Source organism: Diuraphis noxia, unplaced genomic scaffold, assembly GCF_037042655.1.
Source record: "Diuraphis noxia isolate RWA-SAM2 unplaced genomic scaffold, SU_Dnox_SAM2 contig0001, whole genome shotgun sequence".
NCBI lineage: Eukaryota > Metazoa > Arthropoda > Insecta > Hemiptera > Aphididae > Diuraphis > Diuraphis noxia.
The window spans coordinates 95,572,191-95,592,072 of record NW_028301711.1 but is presented as its reverse complement, the minus strand read 5'-3'; the positions used below and the strand labels follow the sequence as shown (position 1 = coordinate 95,592,072).

The window sequence follows — 19,882 nt, the reverse complement described above, 5'->3', positions numbered from 1 at the left end:
GCTTAATAGTAAGACAAATAATAATAATACATTGCTGTTTATAAAAGATTTTAAAATACCAATAAATAAATATCATAACTTCATTTATGTTTTAGGAAAAAGTACTAGATGAAATTGTAGGAGATAAATAAACAATATTATAAGTAATTAATTAGTATTTATGTTTAATAATTTTATAAAATTTAATAATTAATAATTATTTGATATTTTTTATTTTTTGTAAAGTAATTTTAGTAAGTGATTAAGAACAAACGGTAGAGATTTTTAATTATGAATTCATTTAATATTACCTAAAGTGTAATGTTAATAGCATAAAATATAAATATTTTAGTATTTTACATTGATATATCGCGATACAATATCGATATTGAAAGAAAGTTATATCGTTGGCCAACATTAAAAATATATTTACAATGTATTATATCCTAATATTATACAATAATTTGAAATTCAGTAAACTAAGCTAAAATTGTTATTTATGTAGGTCTTCAATTTAACAAATTTGAATTTTAGAGAAAAAAATTATAATTTGAATAAAATAGAGTTGAAAATTATGTATTACATACGCTCTATTTAGCTAACTACATGTTTATAATTTAATTTACTTTGTATTTTTTATTTATTGTTACATACATGATACATTTATTTGATATAAAAATGCATGTAAATAAACTATTATGTTTAGTAATTTTGTGACTTCTACTTTTTGATATTTTGTTGACCTGAATTGAAATACTTTTCAAAAACATTTAAAAATATGTATAGATTTAGGCATTACATTATTTATTTATAATAATATAATATAGATTGGTATTGATCCTTAACAAAACTAATTGAGAAACACCTGCAGTCATGATTGTCTATGCAGTTTAGCAGTATTAAACACAGAGCTAGAGCAAACAATTAATATTGCTTTTGAAAAAATTATTAACGATTTTGCAAATGCATAGTCAAGACGGAAAAATGTCTTGATATAATTTAATTTTTAAATTTAGTGGTTAATCTGGTTAAAGTATTTATGTGAACCCAACCTAACGTAATTAATTTGTTACATTGATTTATTTTATATAGTTAGTATTTTTTTTTAGCTAGTGTTCTACACAGTATTTTATAATTTTTGTTTTATGCTTAGCATAACTATTATTTTTAAAAAAAACATTGAAATTTAATATTTTAAATTACATTTACTCAATGTTTCTCAAAATAAAACATAATTTTAGATTTAAGCTTGCCTTTGTATGAATTTTAGAAAAAATAAAAATGTATTTAGTATTAGTTCTACTAAATTACTATAAAATAGAAAAAAAATATTGATTTTATATTTCAAATTTAGTTTATAGCGTGGCGCAATACTTGTGAAATATCAAGGTACCTATGTGTATATGTAACTCTTTTGTTTCATTATTGTGCCACTCTTAGTTTTGGAAACATTTTGTGGAGGTCACTTTTTTAGCAAAAGTTAAACTAAAAGTTAACTTTCCTAAATTTTTGTTTGGTTCTTATAAAATGCATTTATGATAAAGGGCCTGAAAAATTGTTGCATCCCTGTGCATAGATACACCACTGTCCCTATCTAACAGTTGAAGTGGTATTGGGTGTTAAAAAAGACAAAAGTGAATTATTCAAAAAAATCCTTAAACTTATGCCTTATTATACTTATATTACTTACACTATTAGACTTAGCAGTGTATTCTTTAAATTCTTCCATGATAGTATTAGATATGGACATATCTTTCAACATACCTTTCAGTTTTGTAGTAAATTGACTGCCACACTCAGCCTACATGGAAATTATAAAATCATTTAATTTTAAAGTTTTTACCAAATAAAATAAAAATTACCTTGAGTTTTGAGATCATATTATTTTCATTGTCATTGCTGAAGGATTTATTTGAAAGTAATCTCTTGGCTAAATGTCTTTTATAATGCCTTTCAAATACATATTTTCCTTCAATAAAGCGGAAAATAACCATAACTTTGTCCAAAACTGATTCTACATCACTTTCAGTTAACTGTTATAATATATTAACAATTTTAAATTTTAAGACATTTTAAAAATAGCTAGATAAAATATTTTTTCCCGTTGTTATTGCAATTAAATAATGGAAAAACTCGCCTAAACCAAAACTTTTTAATTTTTTTTAAGAGTATTGCTATCTGATACAAATTGTAATACATTTATGCATTAATTTCATGAAGAAAACTATAAATAAGTAAACAAATATATTTTAATATTAATATTACCCAATGCACGTTCTTTTTCAACATTTCATCAATAAACAATGATAGATATTCTGGTGATTTAGAATTGATATTGAAAAAATATTTAAAATCAGTTACAATCCTTTCTTTAAACATTTGATCATTGTTAAAAGAATGTACTAAAAATAAATTAAATCTATCTTTCAAATCCAGCAAACTCTGAAAAATAAAATTTGCAGTAGATAATGTTAATTAAACAATTCTACAGAATAGAAGTAAAAAAAAAAAAAAAAAATATTGACTATTATTTAAGCACTGATAAGGCAACTAAAATATGTCAACCTCTAATATTATCCTAATATTTTAATGTTAAAGCATTACATAGTTATAGGAATTACAGTTGAATGATCATACTACTACAATAGTATCTAGGACATTAATTTAACTATTATTCTTTGTGTATAGCGCATAATAGATAACATCTATATAATGATTTATAACAATTAAAATAATGCAATTATTGAAGTAATGTTTCTTTTTTTTTGTTATTTAAGTTAAAGTTAATCAATTTTTGAACGTTAAATTAATTAAAGTAATGGAAAGTATGTAGTTCTGAAAAAAACATAGTACTAATTTGAATTAAATAAGGTGAACAAAATGTTGACATTGCAAATTATTATAAGTATTAATATATACATATGATACATTGATACGTAAAAATATAACTTTCAAATAAAATAAATATTGATGTATCCAAAATGTTAGTTTATAATATGACTTCAAAGCTAGTTTCTTTCATTACTAAAAATTGTCTTGATCTATAGAAAGTCATTATAACCAATTTCCATTATACTCTATATATCATAGGCAAAGAATTATTTTTACTATTATAATTTGAGATATAAATTTAAAATTTTAATGACCTGTATATAGTGGACTGCATTAGTATTAATATCTTGTTCTTGTACAAGTGATTTTCCTAATTCTCTTAAATACTGACTAACACTATCAGACATAGTTTTTAAACCTCCAGAAACTTGTGATAATAGTTTGTACATGCATGCTAAATCATCAATTTTGTTGTTCTTCAACATGTATACAACACCAGAATTTTCCATCTTAAAAAAAATATAAAATTATTAAAATAACTTAAGACATTAACTAATTAAATCCTAGTTTAAAATAATTGAATATTTACTTCAATAATGGTTTTCATATTCCTTTTAATTAGTTCATTTGCAACAACTTCAACAATTCGATTCTCAGTTGAATCACCAAGGTATTTTTTTGCACGTTCTGATTCTTCTATAATTTTAGATTCAACTTTTTTAATATAAATGCATGCATTGTTTTCCTCTAAAAACTTTTGACTTTCTATCTATAAATATTCAAAGTTTCAATGCAATTATGAATTTATAAACATTTAAGGACATAGATACTTTATAAAATTCAGCAGATTGTTCCAAAAATGGGTTTTCAAAATCTTCTTCATAAACCATAGTTCCAGTAATTCCAAGATCCATTAACATTTTACATGCATTTTTAATGGCTATTCCATCAATTACTTCACCTTTCCTTTCAAGTTCTATCAAATTCAACAGAGTCGTTCGAAGATGATCACGAATATACTCATATCGAACAATCTATCAGAACAAATATTACAGTTAAAAATATAGATTATGCATTTAAAAATATTTTCATAAATCTTTGAATACACTACACACAATATATTACACTAATTTAATAGACTATAGTCAGAAATATAAGAAAAATATTTAAACGCTAAATTCCATTTAAGTTAAGAAGTCAAGAATCTTGGCTTGTAATTTTTTGTGCACAACAGTCATAGATTCTCAGTGGAGAAGAAAAAGTAAGGTGGTTAGGTGTTACAGTGTTGATTGTCAGATTAAAACTGACCATCGCTCAGGCGCCTTCTTAATATTATAACAAAATAAAAAACTATTTAAATTATAAATAGTATATTGTACATATTTTTCAAAAGTTATTAGTTAATAAATATCAATATTTATTTAAATTTGTATAACTTACTAGATCGCGAAATAAAGTGAGCCCCACATTATAAACATTATCAACTCCATTATTCTTAACATAACATCTGTCCAAGTACTTCAATATATCACATATTATTGCCATAGCAATTTGATAGTCATTCCAAACAACATTTAAAACTTGTAAAAAATTTTGATTTAATGCCTTTAGAACGTCTTCTCTAACCTAAAAATAATTATATATTTTAAATTTGATTATACTACATTTTTTAAATTACAATGTTATACAATAATTATTAATAATTTAATTCAATGATTATTAATAATTTAATCTAATAATTATTAATGATTTAATATAATAATTATTTATAATTATACCTTATTTTTTAAATGATCTATTATAACTTCCATTAAGCCATAATACAATGTCTCACCATCTCTTAACAATACCATCATATAAGCATTTCGGTACAGTACTTCAAAACTTAGACCAGAATGGTTTTTCTTTAGAATTTTTTGAATAGAATTTTTTAATATCGCCCAATTATTATCAATTGATGTATCATCCATTGTCAACTGAAATAATATTAATATTAAATATTATTATGTCCCATACTAAATAGATGAAAACCTTCAAAATTAATAAATATACTATAATTAAAAATAAACTTTCATATAGTATATTATTCTTTGAATTATGGCATGCAGCATGTGAATCTGTAAATCATTTATGCCCACTAACTACTTAACCCATTACCATAGATATATTATATTATTTATATTATCCTTAAAACACAAAGTCAAATAACTCAAAAACTAGGTAATAGTTTAAATTTAGATTTAGATACATCAAAATTCTCAATCATCAACAAAAAAGATCAGAAATTTGAAAATATGGACTTAAAGTCTACTCAAAAATTCTAAAAATAAGAATTTGAATTAATTTGTTTTAATAAAGAGAAAAATGGGGGTGAGCATGCTCAATAAATCACCCTATATAATGTTATCAAGATGAAAATGATTTTCAGGGACAAGTAATATTTCTCAAAACTTGGAAAATTAATATCCATTCTAAAATAATATAATTCAATGAAAATTATTTAAACAAAATTAGAAATACCAGTCTGAAAAGAGTAACTGTCACTCAAGAAAAAATCTAATTAAATTTTTATTTTTAAAGTTTATAATGTAAATCCATTAAAATAACGAAATCGAGTTAACAAAACGGCGTTAAAGGGACGAAGATCGCAAACGTCAACGGAAGCCGGAGAACCAGTGGATTTTCAAAGTGATTGAGTTATGCAATAATTATTTTTTTAACCCCAACAGCCAAAGGCGGGACACCTTTAGACACCACAATAATCTCGTTACGTGATATTATTCTGAGAATATGAATCATTACTTCTATGGTTCTGTTGATCAATCTGTATACAAAGCTATGTAAAGTGTGATCGTGCGTGTGTTTGAGGATATGAGAGCTATGCCTTATATTCACGTTGGCTGACAGGATACACAGCTTCGTTTCGATTATGATAGTGGCGGTGATCTTTGCTTAAGCGTTCGCGTCAGACATTGGTGGCGAATATCAACTAAACAAGGGCATAATTATGAAATAACACTTTGAAAAATGGAAAATCATTAAGATCTGATACAAAATACACAATGTTATTAAAAAAAGTTGACACAAAAAAAAATAATTATAATTGTGGTAGAAAATAAATAAATTTAAAAAACCATGACTGACCGTATTACTACACACATGACGACCAGACAATCCCATGTGGTTTTCGTTTTGCTTCAAGGTTCGATCATTGTCAATTCGGCGGAAATGAAATATAATGGCTGGCACGTGAGTTGTCACCACTACCGCGGTATATGGGCGTAACAGAAACTAACCTCAATCCCTGGGGATGACATAGATCTTATACTAATAGACAGAACGATGTTGTAGTTCCGACGCCCAAACGTCCAACCGCACATGCGCACAAGAACTATGGGATTGTGCAATAATTTTGAATACGTTATGTTAGTGATAACGTCATTACCGTCATTCCAAAGACATTGTAACAACCATAGACATATAAATAAATGGACTGCGCTTAGAGAGAGAAATCATGAAACCGACATTGATGAGAGAGATACAAACTGTTGGGGGCAACCATGGAGGAAATAATTTAATACTCAAATTATTCCATGATATTATCAACTACTCCCGCGTTCAAAGCATAGACATATAAATAAAATTTATTTATGTCTATGATTGTATACAATATAGTATATATAGCTGTGATCTGTGATTACTGCAAACGATTGCACCCATAGACTTAAAGTAAACTTATGGTAAAGTCTATGATTGCACCTACCACCTGCGTCAAGGCCCTCTAATTGGCACTTCGGGCTTCGACTATAGTTTAATAAGTTTTTTATTTATTAGGTATATTTATTGTATATAGGTAACAATAATACCTAAAAATGAAAACTTGTTCTATTAAAGGTTGTAAAACAACTATTAAAGAAGAAGGTATTAAAATGCATGGGTGAGTAGATATCAGATATTATATTGCCAGTTAAATAATTTATGTAATTATATGTACTCATATAATATTACTCAACTATATATTAATTTAGTATACCCAAAGGGAATATTGGTGATCAATGGGTCCACCAAATAAGACAATTTCAGCCAGATTTTCAGCCAACAAAATACAGTGTGATTTGTAGAAAAAACATTTTGTTGAATCAGCTTATTTTGAAGGTGGAATACATGGTAAAAAGGTTTTGGACAAATCTGCACTACCTAGTTTGTTTAAAAAACGTTAGTACTTACCATTAGGTATATTACATATAAATGTGTCACAATATCTATTTCATTTACTGTTTTTTTAATGTAGCTATCAATAAAAATCTTTTTCCAAGTGAAAATAATGAGGTTGTTGAGGTATTTCCTGAAAATTTGAGCGAAACATGCCTCAGTGATAGTGAGTGTCAGTTGGATAAACAGGATACTCAATGTATGTATTCTAATTAATTATTTATGTTTTTCTATCGTTGCATAACTAACCTAACCATTTTGAATGTAAGGTATGATACCAGAACAAATGGTTTTCAAAGACTCAGACGAATCAATAAATTCTGCGATCATAGATATACCAATGCCTATAAAATCCAGGTAGCTATAGATTAATTTAAGTAGACATTAATTTATACGGGTATGTTTTAATTTTTATATTTATACAATTATATATTGTATGATTTCAGGAAGCGCAAATTCTATGCAAGGGATTTCAAAAGTATCGACGATATAGAAAGTCCAAACAGCAGATTAAAATATTAGATTGCCTCAAAGAATGAACACGAAAATCATGTAAAAAAAATCAAACAACTGAGATTAGCTAACTTACGTCTAAAAAATAGAATAAAAACAATGCATAGTTAAATAAGCCACTTAAAAGATGAGAAAAAACTAATTTTAGATAATTGTTTTTCTGTTCTTAAGGTATATTTTGATTTAATTTATTGTAAGCGAGGATTTTCTGTTCTTGTCTATCACCTGACACACAGTCAACATAGCAATATTTAGTTGTATTCTGATGCGATAAGAAAACTAATTTGTTTGTATACAAAATATTATAAATTGCTCTTGTTCATTCAAAATTCATCTGATTTAAAAAAAAAAAAAATGTTTTGTTCACATTATAAATAAATACTCAAACAAATTTGTTATTTTAAAATCTTATAAAAAATGGTTAGGTTAGTTAGGAACCTAGCCTAATATATTTTTTTAAGACCATGGTAAAAGATGGGCTCTTAGTCATATATTACATTGTTAAAAACAGCACCTCAATATATTTTGAATTTGAGCTACTGACTTTCCAATTAATTTACATACCTACTGTAAAAGTTGCTGTTGCCTATGTGATAGAAAGAAACAGAAATCACCATTTCCAATTCCTTAAATGTAATGTATGTTAATTTAAAACCAAATTCTTCATACTCTATCTTGTGGTGCATGCTAACCATAGGCTATCATTCAGTTTAGAACTTTGAAATGCTACCATTATTTACCCCAATGTGGCCTTTATTTTGTTTGCACATCAAAACTGGTAAATTTTTATATTTTTTATTAGAATTTTATGTTAAGGTCTCATATGTATACTCCATCCTAATGGCAAGACTTTGTTTTTAGTGAATGTGCTTAATATTTAAAAAGGTAGCAACTTAATTTTTCATTTTTGGTACTAATTTTGTTTAAAAATGTCTCCAGCCAACTGAAAAATACATGTTGTGTAGAGTATTTATTCTATGATGTTTTGTAATCAATTTTAAATGTAAGTATAAATATAACATTTTTGTATTGTATTATTTCTTTAGTGTTTCATTTCTATTGTGATGCATGTTTGTTAGTACACCTTTTGGTGTTTAATGCATAGACATATAAATTTATATGTCTATGGTTTAATGGCTTTAATAACCATTTAAACTATCAACATTTCAGGAAACTTTACCAAGTTTTGAAAGTGAAATTATATTTAAACAGTTACATAAAACAACAGCTAAGATGATCACCCCTGAAATTCGAAAATTTGCTCTTACATTGCACTTTTATTCACCATCAGCGTACAACTATGTTCGAGATGCTTTTAACAAAAATCTCCCCCATCCAAGCACTATAAGAAATTGATACTCTTCAATAGATGGTGCGCCTGGATTTACATCTGAATCATTAAATGCTGTGAAAATAAAATGTAAAGAAATGGAAACAAAAACAAAATGTTAGTTTGTGGTTTACTTATGGACGAAGTTTATATAAATGATCAAATACACTATAATGGCCAAAGACAACAGGGATTTATAAACTATTGAGCGGGTAAACTAGATCACGATGGGTTGCCAAGAGCCAAAGAAGCATTAGTATTTATGCTAGTGGCTTTGAATTCAAATTGGAAAGTTCCAGTTGCCTATTTTTTAGTAAACGGTTTAAATTCTCAGGAAAAAGCCAATTTGGTGAATACAGTATTGTCATTTGTACACGATACTGATGTTAGTGTAAAAACACTAACATTTGATGGAACAGCTACTAATTTATCTATGGCAACAAACTTAGGTGCTCAACTTTTATTTCCTGACATCAAACCATATTTTGAACATCCTGAAACCAAACAAAAAGTACATTTATTTTTGGATCCGGCACACATGATCAAACTATGTCGAAACACATTAGGTGACTGGAAAGAATTGTACGATGAAGATAAAAATCCAATTAAATGGGACTATTTTGTAAAACTAGTTAATTTACAAGATAAAGTTACTATTCATGCTGGAACAAAAATTCGTAACCGGCATATTAACTACTATAAAGAAAAGATGAAAGTTAAATTTGCAGCACAAACATTTAGCACGAGTGTGGCTGATGCATTTGAATATTGCTGTAATAGTTTAAAAATGGACGATTTTAAACACGTTGAACATACAGCAAAATTTTGTAGGCATATTAATAACATATTTGACGTCTTGAATACAAGAAATTTTTTGAGTAAAAGCGAGTTTAAAAAACCATTGTTTCCAAACAGTGAAAATCATATTAAAATGTTTATAAAAGAGTCAATTGAATACATAAAAAATTTAAAAGTACCTGTACAGAATTCACCAAATTTGTTTGAATCTGTAATTACATCCAAAAGGAAAACTGGGTTTATGGGTTTGATTATTTGTTTAACCAGTATTGAAAATTTCTTTGATGATGTTATTAAAACTGGAATACTAGACTTTTTCCTTACGTACAAAATATCCCAAGACCATCTGGAGATGTTCTTTTCTGCAATTAGAGCAAAAGGTGGGTTTAATAATAACCCTACTGCATCACAATTCGAAGCAGCATACAAACGCCTCATTGTACACAATGAAATGAAATTATCAAATGGTGCAAACTGTGAACCACAAGATTTGACTCCTATCCTATTTGTTACATCATCAAAACAGGTAACAAATACCAACTATTTGGATCTCTTGTGTACAATAGAAGAAGAGTCAGAAGAAAATCAAGTTACAGATGAATTGGTTTTCTTAAGTCCCAATGAAAAACGATACATAGATGATGTAGTTGAATTTATTGCTGGTTTTGTTGTAAGAAAAATTGTAAATAAAATGTCATGTTTAAATTGTGTAACTGCAATAACCGAAAATAATGATGAAAATGCATTTTCATTGATACGAGCAAAGAGTAGAGGTGGATTAATAAAACCGTCACGTGATGTAGTAGTTTTATGCAAAACAGCTGAACAAATTTTTAAATCATTTCAACATAAACTATCAAGTATTCGAAACGACCCAATTCATTATTTAATTACAAATTCCATGTCAAAAATACAAATTTATAAAATGTTTAACTGTATATCTGACCATATTATATTAAATCAATCTCCACTAAATAATCACCTGCTTCAATTAATTCATCTGACCTTGAAGACATATTTTACTGTTCGATTACACCATTTAAACAACACCACAAGTGAACCAAAACAGCGGATAAGAAAGTTTTTTAACAAAAACTGTTCATTTTAAAAATCAGTAGTTTATTTTTATATTACAATAGTTTTTTTGGAATACCAATGTTACGCTACCTTTATTTGTATAATAAATATGTTTTTATGTAAAAGCAATAAATATTCACACAATCACTATTTACTTTTTAACATTCGGTATTGCCTATTTCACTGAATGGCGATTGTCAATAATTATTAATTAATAAGAAATAATAATTTAAAATTAAAAACTAAAAACGAATTACATATTTTAATAATTAATAATAATGATTATCACTTTTCTGTATCACTAGTATCAGTATTACTGTTATCTATAAATTACAATAATTTCATGGCATAAATGAAATATAATATTATTTCCTCCATGATTTCCCCCAACAGTTTCTACTCACTCACACAATGTACATTTCAGATTCGGATAGATGAGGGGTGAAGAAAGCGCAGTCCATTTATTTATATGTCTATGGTAACAACTCGAAACCCAAACAAACATTTCACCTGTACAAAATATACAGTGAATAATTTGGTCATTAATTAATTAATTAAAATGTGTATATTTTGGCCACAATTTTAAGTGCATAATGTTCATCGTATAAAGGAGAATAATAAGGTTAATTGATTCAAACTTAGTTTTTATGTAATTTTAAATCTACTAAAGAAATTATTTGGCGAGAAAAAAGTTAATTTCAAGCTATAATATTATCACGTATATTTTTAACATTATGATGTACATTATTGATTATACTGCAATTTGTACATTGTAGACTGAATTTTGCATGTTATTAAATTATTTCTAGTTTTCGAAAATCATTAGATTATTTTAGTCAATTAAACATTCCTCAACTATTGTCTTAAAGCATTTTCATTTTTACTAAACTGGTATAATTACCTATTTTTTATTCGAAAATAACTTATTGTATTTCATTATTTATTTAAAGATTAATATGGGTTATTTTTGAGCTGTTGGATGTAATCATCACAACCAAAGAAAAATGTGTAATTTTTTTACACTCCCTAAAGATACAAAAACTCGTAACAAGAGGTTAAAATTACTAAGGTCAGTATTTTCTTCATATTTATAATATGTGTTACAAAATAATAATATTAATATTCTAAATGATACCTAATCTATACTTAATGTAAACAATTATAGGCGAAGTGACCAACCTGGTCGTGGATATGTTGTTTGAAGTTGTCATTTTAAAAATGGATTTCGAATTAACGGGCCTAAATGGCAAGAGTACTTAAAAAAGGCGTTTAATAATGATTTTCCACCACCCTCTAAAAAAATACAAAGAACCAAAAAAGTACCCAAACTGTCTGTTCGCGCCAAGCAATTAGCGCATCGCGTTACAAGCACAGATTATATAAAACCAGATGGTGCACTCCCTATTCGGCCCATGTAATTCTCAAAAATGCGAAAAATCAAAACCTACCTCAAATCAGTGTCACCACGGATAGGGAAAATAAGGCTTTATAAGAAATTATTGTTTATTTACTACACATCACTGACTTTTTTGACACTATTCAGCCGTTGTACCACAGATTATATAAATATATAGTAATATAATATATATTTAAATATATAGTAATATAATATATATTTAAATATATAGTACCGAATTACTGTTATTGTTTTGCTGTTCATTGCTCAACGCACGCGGTATGCCGAGTGTGAATTTTTTTATTTATTAAACTTTTTTATTTAATCTTCATAATTTATTTTATATTTATTTAATAATAAAGAAAATATTTTTCATACTTGATTCTGTAAGATACCCGATTTTTTATATGTGTAAAACTTAGTATAATATTTCATGTTAAACCATGCCCATTTAGTTAGCTTTTCGAAATTTTTTGGACGTAAAATTTAAAAATTAAAAGTCGGGCTTCTTTTACGGAATCTGATTTTAATCTTCTCTACCTATAATTTTTTTTATTTATTTATCTTTTGTGTATTGAACTTGTGAAGAACATTATAATAAATGATTTAATACTCCTGCCACAGACCAAAATTTGTTTTTATTTTAAAAATAATGTATTTCCTCCTTGTCTTTGTGATGTACACAGTAAAATATTTTTAAATTGTGTAACAGAGTCACTATTTCTTGAAGTGTAAATAAAAATATCGAAAAAGAGAAAACAAATTTAGTATTCTGGAATAATATGCACAAAAAAATATTTTAAATATTTAAAAAACACTTCTCAAAAAATGCTGGGGAAGTATTTGTGTGCTTAACATGAATATCTGTTAAAAGTTTTTAAAAATACAAGTAGATTTGATAAACATAAGCCCCAAGATTATAACAGACTAATCCATTTTATATTGAATTAAAGCTACACAAAATTTTATATGATTTTTGGAATTCCATTAGCATTGAGCCATTGACGCTCAAAGTACATATAAATTATATATGATATAATATTATATTATTATGTATTAAATATTATTTGATACAATAATTAAAAATTATGGTAAAAGTTGGTGTACATTAATTTATTTCTCTTATGTGACCCTACTGATTTGAGGTAGGTTCGTGTTATCAGTAAATCGAAGAAGTGCACCATCTGGTTTTATATAATCTGTGTTACAAGTGTCTGTGCCAGACGACGACCTTATCTTCTACCTCTTAATCGTTTCCCTTCTCTTTCATCCACCTCACGATCTTAAATTGTTGAATTATTATAATAGTTTTGTTTATTTATTCTCTTTGATTTATATGTTCTCTATGTAAATTATTGGTCAGCTCTTGCTGTACGCTATCATTATATTTTGTATCATTTATTATTATTATTATTGTTGTTGTTTTTATTATGCGGCCAACGCCCTTTTGTTTTGTGTGGTCCGTTATTAAAATAATCATACCTTGTTTTTTTGTGATCCGCTAAATTTAGCGATCGATATTATTTAGATATGTGTCATCCGCTATTAATGCGAGCACGATAATTATTATTATTACGTATATGGTCGAATTATTAACATTATGTTTTTTGTTGCACACGGTTGCCTATCATTATTATACACTTGGAGATACCACAGAACAAACAGAAAGGAATCCTAAGGTATCGAAAAATCGTCCGACATCTCTAGATTTTAAACGTGCTGCCAAGTACCGAGAAATCCCCTTAATTTTAAGTTTTCTGTGGTGTGTGGCTACACTGTTAATCTGCAATTCCACTCATAACAACAACAACTTACACAGTTGGACAAAACGTCATGGCTAACACGTTCTAACGTTCTGTCGATTTTCGAATAAACAGTGTTGCACGGTATATAGAAAAAAGGGAAATTCCCGATACGTGGCAGCACGTTTAAATTCTAGAAATGTCGGACGTAGTTTTATCATCTCCCATAAGAGCCTATGTTAAATGAAATATGATTCCCTTCTGTTTGTTCTGTGGAGATACGTTCAATAAAAAATACGATCTTCAACACGCAATCGTAAGTCTTGTTTTTATTGCTATTATTATCGCCGTCAAACCGGGATTCTGGTTGTTGTCTACGTCGGATCCGTCATTCGTCTCCGCATAAGTCCGCCAGCAACGTACATACACGTACGTTGTGTGAGAGGCCGCCCAGGTCGCGTATTTACAGACCGTAACTGAATTCGGCCAAACGGGTATGCACATCACCCAATGCGCATGCGCGTGACACATCTGTATCAATTAGATAAGTTATCACATTCTTATCTCACCTGTTTGTTTACAATTCAAATAAACTATTATTTAGTTCATTTAGTTCACAAATTTACCGTAATTCTTTTAATTATTCATCAGTTTATAATGTTTTATAATGTTTTTATCAAGAATATAGTTCTTCTATATATATTATCCATCAGATATACAACATATACAATATAAGCACTTAATATTTTAATGCACAAAATGAAAATTAAATTAAGTGTTTTTATGTTTAAAATAAATTGAAAAAATGTAATACTTTTGTAAAAAGCTAATAATAACCTGTGCTAAATAATAAAAAAAAAAAAAATTGCACAAGTATCTTACTATTCTAACTTGTATATTTTAACCTTTTATGTCAATCAATAAACATTGTTTCATCAACTGTTTGTATATTATTATTATTTATATATCACAATAACATAATATTGTTGATATTGGTTCATTTCAATGGTTATATCTAACTTAGTTAGGTACTTAATATATTGTCCTAGATTTCAAGTAAAATCCCAATAAACCACAGATAAGATATTTCTTTTTGTAGATTATTATTGAAGAATAATTATCTGCTCTATTTATCTCAAACATTTTTTTTTCTGTTTTTCAGTATAGTTCACTTAGGTCAGTGAACTGTTTATAGTGACGTGTTAGTTTTCAATTATTTAAGTTTTCTTGTGTTCGTTGTGAGTTTTGTCAAGATGTCTAAAACTATTAATTTTAATTTTGATATCTTTTCTAAAGTAATTACTACCACTGGAAATAATTACTTGATCCGTACAAAATTTACTGAAGAAGAAAATAGTTCATTTAGTGACCTATGTAATAATTGGGTTCAAAATTTTTCTACAGTAACCAAAACAAATTGGATTGTGTTTAAGACTTAACCTAATAAACAGAGATACCCATATAGGAAATATTATGTGTGACAACATGCGTCAAGACACAAAAGTCTTTCTGTTGAACAAACGCCTGACAAAAACAGAATTAGGAATTACAGAATTAATTTCACATTTTATTATACATTTTTATATTTTATTGACTGTAGCTACCTTTTTTTTATGGTATGAAGAATGAAATATGAATTAGTTTTTAAATATAAAAATTACTTAGATCATAATATATCATCGTACATTAACTAAGGAAAATTATAAGAATGTGATAACGTATCTAATCGATACAGGTGTGTCACGCGCATGCGCATTGGGTGATGTGCATACCCGTTTGGCCGAATTCAGTTACGGTCTATAAATACGCGCCCAGGTCGTTCTGTCTATTGCTCAATCCATCATCCTCTCAAGACTTCAATAGGATTAAGTTAGCTTTAAGTATTATCTCTGCTTTTGTGAGCTCTGTGGTCATTACACCAACCCAAATCGAACACAGAGACCCTCTACTCATAATTAACTTGCATCATCCTCATTCCTCGGTCAGTCGCTCCCATGCTCGTCATTGTCGTCGCTGTGTATAAAATTGCCTATCCACCACAAAATCAAGCGAAGGCACATTTGGTTACCTACCCATTGAACCTAGTCAATGTTTAGTGGTGACATTGACCACCATCAACTTAAAAACATCTCGTCTCGGTTGTCATCGAGTGGTCCTTCGGGTAGCCCCTGTTGTGGGGTGCATACACTGTCCATATCTATAACTATGCCATCTATGGCCAGGCCCGGCGTTAGGGGGGGGGGGGGGGGTGCAATACCCCCCCACCAACGAATAACCCATTTATATAGTCGGCATATATAGCCATACGCTGAATAAAATTATATAGTCGGCAAAAATTTGAACTATAGAACTAGATTGCGCTAGCCGCTAGTTGGTATTACAAAAACATTTTTCGTGTACGGCTACGGCTACAATTCCCGAATCATAGGGCAACGAATGTATTTATAGCCGTAGTCGGAATATACGTACGTCGTTATCTTAGTCTTAGATATTTGATTTGATTGATTGATTATTGTTGTGATCGACGATCGTACTTCACTGCTACAATAGTACAATATATTATAATTGATAGTAAATAATAAAGATTGTCTACAATTTATTGCCTATTGCTATTCTGTACTTCTGTAGTTCTGTGACGACTGTGAGAGTGTTATACCGAGTTAACTTAACACAGTTTATTTATTCGTTTGTGTTTTATTAATTTGTTCGTTATGAATTGCACAAATACGAAAAAAAGAAAACGAACGAAATTAGAATGTTTGGCATGTGGAAGTATATTTGATGATGATTATAGAAAGAAACATGAAACTTTCTACACTTGAAAATCTATACGTTTTTTTCTCGGCTAGCACCAAAAGACACATTCACCTTAAGTCAAAATTAGCCACCATAGAAAATTCATTACAACTCCGTAATCTTTCAAAAACTAGATGGACAGCGCGTGCGGAATCTATAAAAGTTGTGTGGGTTTCATTTGAAATAATAATTGAAACTTTACAGGAGATAATTAATTTGCATAACATGGACAAAAAATACACGAAATCAAGCACTAGGACTTGTAAAAAAACTTCTTTCATTTGACTTCGTTGTTTCCTTATTTTTCATGAAAAATATAATGTACAAGACCAAAATATTAACGGAAAAACTTGAAGCTACTGAATTGAACATACTTGATGCTTTAATGTTGATTGATTATTCAATAAGTAGCTTAAATGAAATGAACAGCGATGATACAGCAACGAACAACCTAGTAAGCAGTGCAATAACATTTTCTGAACAGTTAGGTATTGATCCAGTGTCAGATTTTAATCGCCATCATCGAAAAAGACTTTTGCCAAAAAGCATTGACCAAAATCCAAACACACAGTGTTCGATTGATTTACCTACTTTTTATCGAGTAGAATTTAAAAAAGTTCTAAATACTTTGATTGTTTTATTAAATGAACATCTAAAAAAATCTTTGGTGACATTTGAACCAATGATTACTTTGTTTAAAATGCCATGGAAACAAATTTGTTCAACAGAAAATGTAAAAAAAGTAATCGAACTATTTCCACCGGGATGCAAAGATTTTAAAATGAATGACTATGACGGAGTGATTGCCGAATTGAAAGTTTTAGATCATCAGTGTAACGTGAAAAAATTGGATAGCTTGACAAAAATATTTAAATTATCTGAAGATTGTAAAACTTGTTTGCCAACTGCAAACAAGCTATGCAGGCTAGTACTTACAGCTCCCGTAAGTACTGCTTCAAACGAACGCGCTTTCAGTAAACTGAAAATCGTTAAAAACTATTTACGATCGACTATGGGAGCAGATCGTCTTCAACATTTAATGTTACTTTATAGTAACAAAGATATTTTGGATTGTATAGATTTAAAAAGTTCAGTGAAATCATGGTCACTATTAAAGGAAAGAAGGATTAAAATTTAATTTATTCAATTACCTACCTATTTATAATGTTGAAGTTGTTGTATTTTTATATAATACGATATTATAATTTGTATTATATTGTTTAACTTCGTTAATATCCAATAAATTATTAAGACACCAATTATTGACTATCTTTTACACACGCGTTATATTACAAATTTTGCGTTTAGTATGTATTTCACTCTAGTATCTATTATTTTTAAAATTAGAGTAAATTGATCAATAATTTAATTTAATCAAATAATAAAATGGATTATTTTGAACGCAAAAATTTGCCATGTTATTTGCGTGTAAGACAGTCGACCAAGACAACACTTGTGGTTCATGTTTATGAATGTAGTCGGCAAATTCGTATATTTATACCCCCCCATCAATATTTGCTAGCGCCGGCCCTGTCCAGGGCCATATTTACCATTAGGCAGGATTGGCAATTGCCTATGGTTTCCGTTATTAGGGGGCCTCGGATATTTATGAACTTAATATTATTTTTTTTCTAGAACACTACTTTCAGTGTATAAAATAAGCATAAGAAAAATAAATATAATATTTCAAAAAAATATAATAATTAATCCTTATCAGCGTAAAATGCAAAGAAAATAAATAAAAGTCTATTTTTGTACATACTGGAAACACAATACGGGCCACAACCATCGGCCACCAGTCATAACAGATTTATGACGCAAAATAATATATTAATAAGTTATTAATAATAAATTAACAGTAAACACCCATGACCACATGATAAATTTATATTTATTTATATTTTATTGTTAGTGTTTGTTTTTACGGCATATACGCATAGTTTATTATACGTTTTTGGTAGTTGAGATTTTGTCTACATTGTATTTAATTAAATTGTTTTAAATGTCGTCGAGAAATTTTGAAAGCGGTGCTTCTAAAAGAAGAAGAAAAGAGTCACAAAACAAAGAATTAAAAAATATATAGAAGGTTAATGAACGAATTTGTGATCAATTCAGGTAAATTGTGTGGCAATTAAATGTAATAATTTTGTTTTGTTTATTATTAGTAAAAAATAATGTTTAATACTTCAGGTGTACAATAGAAAGAAGATAGTATAGTTACACAAAATTTGAATGAAGATTTTACTAATTTTAGAGATTCAAACATTTCAAACGTTATTAGTCTAACAATTGGATAAACTCAACAAGGTAATAAATTTCACTTTTGTTTTGTTAATATTATTAGTACACAATAATTTTAAATATTTCAGATATAAAACAGAAACAAAGAAAGTGTAGTATCACAAAATTTGAATGAAGATTTTGAAGATTTTAGAAATTCAAATACCACTATTCTAACAACTGAACAAACTCAACAACGTAATACATTTCACTTTTTTTGTTTTAAATTATAGATAAAAATAATGAAGGGTAAAAAAAAAATTAAAAACTATTACTAGGTATATGTATTGTAAATAAATAAAACTAAGTATTAATTACAAAATAGAGTTAGATAAAATTAGAATCTAATGAATGGAAAAACTAAAAATTGTAGATATCACTTGATATGTTCAATTTACAGATAAACTAATCAAATAAAATACAAAATAATTCTAAATGACCATGAACATACAAATAACTATCACAGTTATATTTATATTTTTTTGACAATGAATAATTTCAAATGTTATGTATAGTAATTATTTTAAATATAGGTACTTAATAATTATTATAATTTATAATTTAATAATATTTTAGGTGTAGAACAAAATCTCTCATGTACAACAAACATCAATGAAAATATTGGTGTTTCCAATCAGACTACACATACATCCATTGATCAGTATGCTATTTATATAGAAGATATTGGTCTTTGGCCATCAACGATCAACGATCAATTTAAAGAATATTTCACTGAAAGTTCTCCAAATCAGAACATGGATCGCATTTCAAGTTCTGGTTTATGGTAAGGTTTTAAGAAAAATGACCAATGACAACTTTTATTTCTACAAAAAAAATGAAAACAAAATAAAAAGAGAATGGTTAATTTACTCTCCCTCTAAAAAAAGTGTATTTTGTTATATTTGTATTCTTTATAACACAAGTCAT

The 19,882-nt window shown here is 27.8% G+C and overlaps 2 protein-coding genes across 2 annotated transcripts in view; one reads left to right on the top strand and one right to left on the bottom strand.

The window, feature by feature from the left end:
• Positions 1-19,882, bottom strand: part of LOC107169771 (cullin-3-like) — a 29,888-nt gene that overhangs the window by 5,796 nt on the left and 4,210 nt on the right. Inside the window, exons 2-11 of the mRNA XM_089217716.1 lie at positions 5,956-6,202; positions 5,614-5,800; positions 4,590-4,787; positions 4,252-4,437; positions 3,642-3,845; positions 3,401-3,580; positions 3,126-3,320; positions 2,245-2,421; positions 1,842-2,012; positions 1,670-1,780 (exon numbers count right to left, since the gene is read on the bottom strand). Of these exons, the coding sequence (XP_089073842.1) occupies positions 1,670-1,780; positions 1,842-2,012; positions 2,245-2,421; positions 3,126-3,320; positions 3,401-3,580; positions 3,642-3,845; positions 4,252-4,437; positions 4,590-4,781 (1,416 nt within the window). The 5' untranslated portion in view covers positions 4,782-4,787; positions 5,614-5,800; positions 5,956-6,202. The remainder of the gene's footprint in view (positions 1-1,669; positions 1,781-1,841; positions 2,013-2,244; positions 2,422-3,125; positions 3,321-3,400; positions 3,581-3,641; positions 3,846-4,251; positions 4,438-4,589; positions 4,788-5,613; positions 5,801-5,955; positions 6,203-19,882) is intronic.
• Positions 16,995-17,813, top strand: LOC149062550 (uncharacterized). Its single transcript, XM_089215355.1, has one exon. It carries the CDS (start codon positions 16,995-16,997, stop codon positions 17,811-17,813), a length of 819 nt encoding a protein of 272 aa, XP_089071481.1.

Excerpts from the sequence above, each read along its gene's own strand:
- LOC149062550 (XM_089215355.1), top strand. The coding sequence starts at position 16,995 with ATGTACAAGACCAAAATATTAACGGAAAAACTTGAAGCTACTGAATTG.